General features: G+C 34.4%; 1 protein-coding gene across 1 annotated transcript; it reads right to left on the bottom strand.

Moving 5' to 3' along the window:
* Positions 1-3,566: 3,566 nt before the first annotated feature.
* LOC142338618 (uncharacterized) lies at positions 3,567-6,338 on the bottom strand. The gene is made up of 2 exons (XM_075388454.1): positions 6,310-6,338; positions 3,567-4,034 (listed from the first exon to the last, which is right to left on the bottom strand). Exon 2 carries the CDS (start codon positions 4,020-4,022, stop codon positions 3,594-3,596), a length of 429 nt encoding a protein of 142 aa, XP_075244569.1. The 5' UTR covers positions 4,023-4,034; positions 6,310-6,338; the 3' UTR covers positions 3,567-3,593.
* Between the last annotated feature and the right edge of the window lie 4,708 nt (positions 6,339-11,046).

Here is an 11,046-nt window from a genome sequence, read left to right as displayed (position 1 = left end):
CCGCATGCTGCTGCCATGAATAAAAACTTCGGATATAATAGGGGTTAGGCGCAGTAGCCTATTGCCGGTTCGCGGCAACTACGCAGAAACCACAACTAGTAACTTTTACCCCCACAGGGTCAACTTTTTTCGAATTAATAGTTTAAGAATTGCGGTGAATATTGGTTACAAAAATATTTTTTTAGGATTTGCGATATTCATCGAAAATTTCTCAAGATTTTCGGTTAATAGCGCGGAATTTTTTATTTTCAACGCAGTAACTGGATTTCTTACTAGGATGAAAATTGTCTCCCCCCCCCCTGCATGTTAACAACTTTTCACTCCACTGCGTCAGTTGTCACTTCTTTCTATAATATTTTTTTTGAAATCAACATAAATTTAAAATTCTTCATTCCAAACATATGCGTTGATAATTTGTAAGACTTGCTGTTGTTAGCTGTGAAAATTCTTCAACGCTTAAGCGATGGAAACGAAACAAATTACCGTTAACAACAGGAAACCGTGAAAAAAATTATCACCGCTTGAAACCGCAAACTTTTTCAGAAAGTTACGACAAAAATTACCTGAATTATTTTACTGAATGCGCGTTTTTTTTTCTCACAGCGTTCACTAATGAACAAGTAGTTTTATCGAGAGAAACTACACCAAAAACTCTGATTGTTTTTGACTTTCCGTTCATAATCGAGTCCACATACAGAAGATCTCTGAATATGAAATTGAATTGATTAGTAAAACACCTTGTTCCAATTTACCACCTCTTTTTTTAAAAAAAAACATTTGCTTATACGAAAACAAAATTAGATTAAAAAATAAGTTTTCTTTAGAGAAACTATTAAAACTCAATGTTTTACATCTCAATAAACAGAGAGGTCTCTAACTATGACTTCAATAACTCGTTATTCGAATTCATAATCCAGTATTTTTGAAAAAAATTGTTCTATTTTTTTTACAACTGATTAAGATGAAAATCCAATTTTCCTGAGAAGTGATATCAAAGAACGTTTTCGTGTTTAGACATCCACACATAGAAGGTCTCTCATTTTGGGCAAAGTCTTTCAGTCAAAAGAACCTCTCCACATAGGGTCTGCAGGTAACAACGAGGAATATTTCAATGACAACAAACCACATTTTTTCAATGTTTGCTTTCGTGACTTTGCAGTACAACTCATATTTGTAATATGAGCGCCCGTAGCTAACGCATCCTATTTGTACGAATGGATCCTTGAATTGATTTGAAAATCTTCTTGTTCCGATTCAAAGCCCACTATTTGTAAAAAATTTTATTTCTTTATGTGCATTGAAAATCTAACTGAGAATCTAACTTTTTTCCTGAGATCAAGTTACATCAAAAAATCTTTCTGTTTTAGACATCTCAAACATAGAGTATATCTAACTATGAATTTGAATTGATTTGGATAGCTCCTGTTGCCTGGGTTGGGTAGAGACGGTACTGTTTCGATTTTTACCTTACGTGTTGTCACGTTTCAAAGTAAAACTAATTTTTACCTTCTTATGTATAGACCAAAATAAATGGCGTTCAAGAGGAATGTTTTTCAATTCACATATCATAAAGTCTTTTTTATTCAATTTCAATGTCCGAAGTTCATTTCTATCAATACCAGCAAACATTTCTTGCGAAAAACTGAAGATCAAATTACAGCATTGTCGGTTTTGTTTCCTGCAAATTCTATCGTGCAAAGGAATCTCTCCACATTGGCCTTGGAAGTATCAACGAAGCATATTTGGATGATAACTTCAACTCATTTGCTTTCGTGACTCTCCAGTCATGTTTGTAATATGAGGGCTGGTAGCTATCTCATCGCATTGGCGTAAAGCGATCCAAGGTTATGAGTTGGAGTTGATTTGAATAACTCCTTGTTCTAATGAAAGTCCTTTTTTTGGAATTGTTTTGCTCTTAAGCAAATAAAACAGTTGAAAATCTAGCCTTTTTTTCTGGAAAGCCACATTTTTGCAAAATTTTTGCATTCTGTAAATTTCCATTTACAGGAATCTTTGACTATAGGTCGCAACTAATTTTGAGAATTTTAAAACTTTTTATGACAATTTCGTGAATTCTTTTCGTTTTAATAAAAATCTTCTAAAAACTAAAAAGTTTCAATCTGTCTGCCGGTCGCTCTAACATTTTTCAATAAAAAGTGGCCATTTATGAGTTCTAAACGAAATCATAAGTAGAAAATCGTTCTTTTAAGAAAAACAATCATTGCTACCCTGCCACTACTGCAGCCATGTGCGCGTTTCATTGAACTTTGCTATAAAAATGATAGACTTTTTTTAAACCTTTCAACCGAATCAAATCAAATCTTACCTAGTTCAATTAAAATTGTGCTAAATTAGCCGGGAAACTTTGTATGGTTTGCCGATTTATGCGGTAATTTTGATTTTAACCGCTTTTAACGCTTTCATTGCTATTCTTACTTCTTTTTTGCAATATTTTTCTGCGGTGAAGAAGTTTGTTAAATTGAGTGGTGAAATTCTGTAACGTTTGCGAGTCTTAGCGGTGAATTATTTCTTTTTTACAACGCTTTCATCATAACTCTCATATCTATTTTTGCGATATTTTCTGTCGTAAACATATTAGCTAAATTTAGCGTTGAATTTATGCAAGATGTGCGATTCTGCGCAAATTAAAAAGGAACATTGTTAATTTCCTCTGGTACACATAAGTATAAAAAGCAAATGGTAAAAGAGGCAATGTAAAGTTAAGAATATAACATTATGTAAAATTATAAAATCATTAAATTACTTAATTAAAAATTTGACCTTACATTATTAAAAAAATGGCCTAAAATGCGAGCATAAAATGTTCTCACAATTTTATATGTACATCGTGAAGATTAAAAATTAAAATTAAAATCTAATGCTCTCAATGTCATCTTTTATATCTGTTACTTTTGGGTCCTTCAAAAATTCTTTCTAAAAATATTCTTTCAGTTCTTTTTTAAGGAAGCTTTCGATGTTGTTTTCAGTCTAATATTAGAAGGCAGACTATTATAAATTGGAATGGCTTGTGTAATAAAAGAATCAGTTAAAAACTAATTGTTCTTTCTTATATCGAAATCATACATATTTTCACCGAATTCACCCTTTTTCGTACATTTCTAATGACATTTAGCGATGACACCTCGGCCTCCCAATTTAATGCGAAAATAGTGTAGTATTTTCCGTGGGTCATTATTATAAAAGCACGAAATCCTTTTTACCTATGTGAAGACAGTCGTCAAAATTATCTGAAAAACCCATAAAACAACCAGTAAATTATTCTCAAGCTTGCGGTCATTTTTCACTGTCTCGTAACACTTCCATAGAAAAAATACAGAGTATTATACGCAAGGCGCTACTGCTGAACTTAAGCCTTAACTCTGGTGCAAATCTAAAGAAACACTAAATCAAATTTCTTCGAATCAGCTGGTTACAAATCAAATATTCTGTTAAATCTTCAATTAGTTAGTAAAAACAATTGTATCTATTTACAAATTTTGCAGTTATTATTTGTTTAAAAAAGTACACAAATGTTTAACTATAATGCTCCATACATTTCCCACAGTTTTCGACTGGATTCTTTTCGTGAGTAATCAATAAGATGCAATTTCTGCCCCGTCGCTTCTTATGTTGTCTGAATCGGACACACCTCGCTCTGCATCACTTTTGATTTCATCTGAATCGGACACACCTCGCTCTACATCACTTTTGATTTCATCTGAATCGGACACACCTCGTTCTGCATCACTTTTGATTTCATCTGAATCGGACACACCTCGTTCTGCATCACTTTTGATTTCATCTGAATCGGACACACCTCGTTCTGCATCACTTTTGATTTCATCTGAATCGGACACAACTTCTGCGGCAGCATCGCTTCTTATGTCCTCTGGATCTGTTGCAACTTCTGGTACGGGTACCTCATGTTTCTCTCGACTCAATACTGCCTGGCGTCTCCACAGCGCATTAGCTTCAGAAACTACCGCAATCAGTAGAGCAATTAGCAAAGTTTGTCGGATCATTTCCAACGAGTTCTGAAGCACAAATTTAAAAAAATAAAGGAAAGCGTTTTATCGAAAAAAGACCAGGTTAATTAATATGGTGTGAGATGAGTGTTAACATGGGGAAATGAACAAAAAATACGAATTATAGCGCATCAGATCAAAATATGTCAACCTCCAGTTCATGATTTTGGGGGTGCTGATGTTAGAAGGGGGTGTTTATGGTAGAATACATTCAGCGTATACCATTAAGCCGTCAAACTTACAGCAAAACAAGCAAATTCACAAATTTGTATTGCATTCACAAATTTGTCCAATTAGCGCGTTACATTAATCATCGCATTCGATGAAAAAAGCAAAATAGTCACAAAGCAGCTCGCAAACACGCATTATCATTCGCAGGCGCCTTATTTGCAGCAAAGCAACAATTTGCCAATTTTACTTTTGTGTTTATAGATAACAAAATCGAAGAGATTAGGTTCCGCTTTTGGTGGGAGCTTTGTGTATAATAATTCAGTAATTATAGGCAGGTGGGTACAATTAAGCGGCAAAGGCTATCCATTATATGATCAGGCATGCATGATTGAAATTTTGGAAACTATTGGCTAACATGGTCTAAAACAATGACAATTTATTAGAAATTCAATTCAACTCTTCTTCCTGTGTTCGGCCAGACAGTTCAAGTTTTTGGGAGCCAATTTTGTTTTCTTTAAAAAATTTCCATGATGTTATAGGGTTGCTGAAACAGTCACAACTTAAATGGATTCAGGGAATTTTGACACCATATCATCTTATCATCAATATTTTGATAGAAACGATAAAATTCTATAGGAAAATAAATTGTGAGCACACCAGCAATTGGTGAAAATTATTCATGAATATATTTTGAGTCTTTTGATAAAAGCAGTGGAATTTTTGTCACCACTATTGAAGCCATTTCTGTCTGCGATTCCTCGCGAAAAGCGGTACTCTCTTTGGGAGGTTAAATCTATTAGCCAGACAGGATTCTGCACCTTGGTTTTCGTAGTCCGTAACGGTTCAGAAAATTAGTTGCTGATAAGCACTTAAACATATCTAAGCTTTTGTGAAAATTTCGTAACCCGATTTCGTGTTAAGAAATAAAAACCAACGCTAAAAAAACAAGACTGAGTTATAAAGAGTATTGATTCATAGTGCACTTGCTGAAAAACGCAAGCTACATGCTATAATCGTGGATTACAGTGATCATAATTTCTCACTGCGTTTTTTGGAGCCCTGGCAAAAGTTCAAATTGTTTAGAAATTTGCCCTTTCAAGCACACAAGATTATTAAGTTAAGTTAGCTTGAAAGTTTTACATCAAGTTGAGACGAGCTGGTACACTGTTTCGTTTTCTTTTTATAAGAGAAGAATGAAGAAAGTCATTTTAAATTGAAAACCTGAATATAAATCACAGTACATTGACGGCCGCAATAAAATTTGTGATTTGATGATGTTTGTAAATTTTGATTCTTGTGTAATTACAAATCAAATTTATTTGCTTATATGAATAATCGAATTAGTTTTTTAAGTTTCATTCCAAAAAAACCTTCGAAAACGAAAAATTGTTTCTAAAAACGAAGAACTGGGTGTGATATAAAAAAGAAATGTTTTTCTTTTTGTTGAAGTCAAATGTGTTGCTGACGCATAGGACTTTGATGACGCGGTATAATTTTTGTTGAAAAAGGGAGAAGCAATCATTTAAGCATTCACGCTTCAAGTTTAAGTAATCATGGTTAGATCATATATGATTTGCTGGCAACCACAAAAAGATCATATGCAACAAAATAAGATATTAGGTTACACGCGTGCAAGACTCCTACAAGTTTTCGAATACCACTAGTACGACGTCTACGAGTGATGAAAACTGTATAAACATTATAAATCTGCCTTCCCAGAGTTATACATGGTCTTTCTCTTCCTAGCGGTGTAGATGATCTTTTCATTCTTTAGGAAATATTCTTTTTTGCACGACTCGTGCGAGAATATTCGAATGGGCGTTCGAATGGGCTCATCATTAGTGTGCATTGATTGTGCTAGAAGTTACGCTATAGCTTGTATAAAGTTATATATGATCTTTTTGAGTTCAAAGAACTGTTAGTTAACACTATATAGCAATGAGTAAGTGGATTATCTATAAGCTTAATTTAACGTAAAACGTTTATAGCTGAATATTTCACAAGGATTCCGTGGCCAGGCTATCCGAGCCGTAGTAACAGCTCCCAATTTCAATCATAGCTTCTTAAACTCTAAAATTACTTTGTAACGAAAAATTAAAAAAGAATTTCTAACCTTTACAAGACTGGGACTATCTGTTTTGTTTTGAGAGAAATTGAACAATTTTTGCGTTTGGAAATTTTTCCAAATGAGAAATTTGTGCTCAGCCTTGTTTTATACTCTTAGTTTGATCACAAAGTTCGTTAAACTCATTGTGATTGGCTGAATTTGGTGCAAAAAAGACAGAATGAACTGAAAAATTTTATTCATGAGTTGTTATCACATGCAGCTCTCAATTTGATCGTGTTAAGTGCTTTTGAAAAGTAGTAAAACCTTCAAAGGACGACTAAAATGACAGGTATGGTGTTCGTCTGAGCTTAGCTGCGCTTACCTTTACGGTATGCTCATAGCGTTAGAAGGAACTCCATTCACAGTCCACTAAATATCATCTAGTACATAATTTACTTGAAGTTTGCTTCTAAAAAATCTTTCATTGATGTTCTTGAAGAGTTTTGCCGCCAAAGTTGTTCAGATCAATCAAACTTTGCAAAAACTGCGCTGAAAAGATCTCCAAGTCACTCTTCTACCCTCAGACTACAGTCATTAATCAATGTTCTGTCGTCAAAATTGAGTTGTTCACGAACAAATTTTGTCAATGAACCGAATTATCTCCTCAAAAAAACTAAGTTTCTGATATTTTAGAAAAACACATATAAGGTGGATCTTATATTTAATCCAATGTTACTAAATCTGATTTCAGATTTCAAATATGTTACTTAATTTGACAAAACGTGTAAGGGAAATTGTAAAAATTCTGCCAACCCAGGTTGCCCACCTTAGACGAAACTCTGAAAACATACTAAGACTTATACAGTGCCATAGAAAACTTACAAAACTTTGTATGGCACCGTATAAGGCCGTAATAAGTTTTCTACTGCACCGTATTCAATTGATGTAAATACCATTATCAAAAGTCTACCTTCCTAAAAACGGTTTTAAAAACAACATATATCTCGTACAAGTCATTTTTTCCTTACTTTTTGGCACTTTTCACATCTATGAAAAATTACAAAACTTAATACGGTGCCATATAAGGCAGTACCAAGTTTTGTATTTTTTCCAAGGTGTTGTTTTAAAACATTAATTTGCTCTGCAGGTGGGCCTGACGGTCAAAAATTTTGCTTTGAAAGAGTTCGAAATAGCAGAAACCTGTTACGCCCCTTGTAAGGCCGTACCGAACTATGGAAGTCTAATGATATTTTCTGCAGTTCATATCAATGTACAACAAGAAAAACGTTCAACTCCAGAAATCCATCAAAAGTTCAAAACTGAGATACTGTTCTAAAGAAGACCAATGCTTACGTATTAGGTCTCAAAAAATATTAGCTGTAAACTGATGTTCGGGAAAACAACAGAATTGCGGCTTAAGTGGATCAAACAAAATGTGCACTACTTTACAAATTAAATTGTCAGTCGCACCTACACACAGCTGGTGATTAGTTCCCAAGCTGCAGGCACACAGTTTACAGTAAACTAAGGAAAAGTTCTTTTTAATTGTTTGCTGTCGGTTTAGTTAATTATGCTCCTGTTTTTGTAAAAAAAAATTATTAAAATTTTGGCGCATTTAAGAGTTCATCAAAAATTTGGAAGCCATTTGCTCTTGTCTGTGTCTTTATCTTTTTGGTGTCAGAAACTGGAGAATATTGAGTTGAGTTCCAATTGGTTCTTAAAATAGTGAGGGTTTTACATTTAAATTTCACAACTTATTCGTGATATGAATCTCTCACTAATATCTTTTTTAGTTAAGGTCAATAATCAACCAGAAAAACGCTCAACTCCAAATATCCCTCAAAAACGTCAGAACAAAAAATTTATTTTCTAAACAAGACAAATGCTTACTGTTATGTCTATAAAGAGATCAGCTGTAAAATAAAGTTCGAAAAAAAATAAAAGTTTAGCCGTTTAGGAAAATAAAAAAATGGTCACCCTTTTTAACATGAAACTGTTAGTGCACCACTTACATAGCTGAATAAAAAAATCCCTTAATACAAGCCCACAGTTTTTAGGAAAGAAAAGAAAAAATAATGTGTTTGATTTGTGTTCGGTTCAAATGAATCTGTTCTGGTTTCAGAAATTTTTTTTAATTTCAAATTTTTACTCGTTTGAACACTCAGTTGTTTTTGAGCAATCACAACAACACTAGTATTCCTTCAGACCAACGATGCGCATTAATATATGCAACTGACCGCTTTAAAAAAAGGAAAATCAAAGTTTTATAATTTTGGCATCTAAATGGCTTATAAAAAGCGCAATTTTTGGCGCGTAAACTGTTCCCGCATGCACTGTAAATTTTTTGTCCTGAAAGTTTGTTGTTGTCGAAAGCTAACCAAATGCAATTTAGGAGTCCCACTTTTTGTGTGGGTCCAGGTGGAAGAAGAAGTTTTGGTTTAGCTTGTATAGAAAAAAGTTCATCTCTTAATTGAGGTTTTTCGCTTTTTGAAAATTTTATTTTAAAACGTCTTTTTTTGCAATCGGGCCTTATAGTTGTTGAAAGCTAACCAAAAGCAATTTAGGAAACCCCTTTTTTGTGTGGGTCCAGGTGGAAAAAGAGTTTTTGGTTTAGCTTGTATAGAAAAAAGTTCGTCTCTTAGTAGAGGTTTTTCGCTTATTTGAAAATTTTAACTTAAAACGGCTTTTTTGCCATCGGGCGTTAGAGTAGCCAAAAGCTGAAAAAAAACCAACGTAGTAGTCCCACTTTTTGCGTAGATTCTAGTTGAGGAATTTTTTATTATTCCAGGTTTTATTTTACTTTGTCTGTTTAGTGTTTCTGTTTGGAGAGAGCTTTTTGAGCCTAGTTTTTATCTAGTGCTCTGCTCAATTCTCCTATAGCTTTAGTTTGTAACTCCGCCGTAGCAGGAGGAGGGAATCACACCCAGAACATACTGGAAAAGTCTCGAAAGTTGGGTTTTTCAATTTGACTGTTGCCTTTTCCGACAATTTTCCTGCTATTATTTTACCTTAAAAACCTTATTAATCTTGGTACGGCCTTACTAGTCTTGACACCGCATTAGCACGGCACCTTATAAATCTTAGTACGGCCGTAGTGCGGTGCCGTAGTAAACTTGGTAAGAACTTAGTACGGTTTTTATCTAAGACTTATACGGTGCCGTACTACGGCCGTACTACGTTTTCCAAGTATGGGCAATGTTGGAACAAAATGATTAAATCTCACGATTTCTGCAGCAATTTCCAAAATAAGAGGTATTACTTTACAGATGAGTTTCCGGCTAACCAAAAAAGTAGTTGGCATCATTTAAAAAAACACAAACATTATTACACACTGAGAAAATGGTATCACTGTTATAGTAATTGAAAACTTTTGAAACCATCCAAACGAAAGAATATTTATATTGAAAATACAAATTGTGATTAAAGTACCGAGCAGTCCCAATGGAACACAGCAATGAATAATTAAAATTTTCTTGGTGACATTTCTTCTTTTTCAAAAGACTGTTCGCGCCCACTCTCTTAAGGTTAAAGTCCTCTCAAAATCGTGACCCATTCAATTGTGCGTGTCTCTGTCCTTCATCTGTATTTTAATTTACTGGCTGGTACTTAGCTAGGCTTGACAAATTTTGACGTCTCTGATGTGTCATTAGCTACTATACCACTGGTTATTATGCATCATTAATTACTGTCTTACTTTATTTTTTGGATCTTTTCTGTTTGTGCCCCCCCCCCAGTACGTTATGCGCCCCCAGTTACAGAGCACGTGCCATTACATAGTAAATCATTATGTAAAAAATATTGCACGTGCGTCGGGGGGGGGGTGCAAATAATATGCGCCCACTAAGCTGGGGGGGGCACAAACGGAAAAGATCCTATTTTTTAAACTGATTTCCCGCCAAAAGTATTTCCTTCTCTCACACTCTCCATTAAAAATGTTAATATCTCGACAACTATTCCATACACCACAGCGTCATGTACCAATTATTTCTGCTGAAACTAAAGCAGAGACAAAGGCCTGAAACAATGGACCAAAGACAAACTTTGCATAAAATTTCTTTAAAAAATACCTTCAAATATCGTCCAAAGATGCAATAAATGATACCCGGGTCGAGGTTTGGCGGTGAATTTTCGTAAGAAATGCGGTGAGATGCGGTGAAAAAAAATTACAGCTTATTTCTTACGTCTTTTTGCGTCGCATAAGGTGAATCGCGGTGAATTATTTGTTTTCATCGCGTTCTCAGTATAGTTACAAAAAAGAATCTTCCCTACACGAATTCGAACCTCTGCCCTTCGGCAAGCCGTGAACTGCTTTATCCATTTTGCTACTTACATCTGTGCTATTTCTTGTACATCTAATTTAAATCAGGTTGAGTAAACGTTGGAAAACAAATGCGGTGAATTTTTGCAAGAAATACGGTGAATTACGCGGTGAATCTTCGTAAGAAATGCGGTGAAATTCGGTGAATTATTTTTCTAACCGAATTCACCGCTTTCACCGCATTTCTTACATTAATTTGCCATAATAATCTATGCGGTTAATTTTTTTAAGAAATGCGGTGAAATTCGTGCTGAATTTTGGTAAGAAATGCGGTGAAGTGCGGTGAAATTTTTATTCTCACCGCATTTGCCGCAAATCACTGCATTTCTTACAAAAATTGAAGGCATTAACCGCATTTCTTACAAAAATTTACCCAAAAACATCAAGCCGGGTAGCATTAAACTTTGATAAAGTAAAATTTGTAAACTAACACTTTGAATTCAAACAAAAAAAAACGTATTGCGACACCGAAATATCTTCTTTTT

This window comes from Convolutriloba macropyga, chromosome 4, assembly GCF_964194025.1.
Source record: "Convolutriloba macropyga chromosome 4, txConMacr16.3, whole genome shotgun sequence".
Lineage (NCBI taxonomy): Eukaryota > Metazoa > Xenacoelomorpha > Acoela > Convolutidae > Convolutriloba > Convolutriloba macropyga.
Note: the sequence above shows the minus strand (reverse complement) of the source record. Positions and strands in the feature narration are given on the sequence as shown.

Coding starts and splice junctions, on each gene's coding strand:
- LOC142338618 (XM_075388454.1), bottom strand. CDS start 4,022: ATGATCCGACAAACTTTGCTAATTGCTCTACTGATTGCGGTAGTTTCT.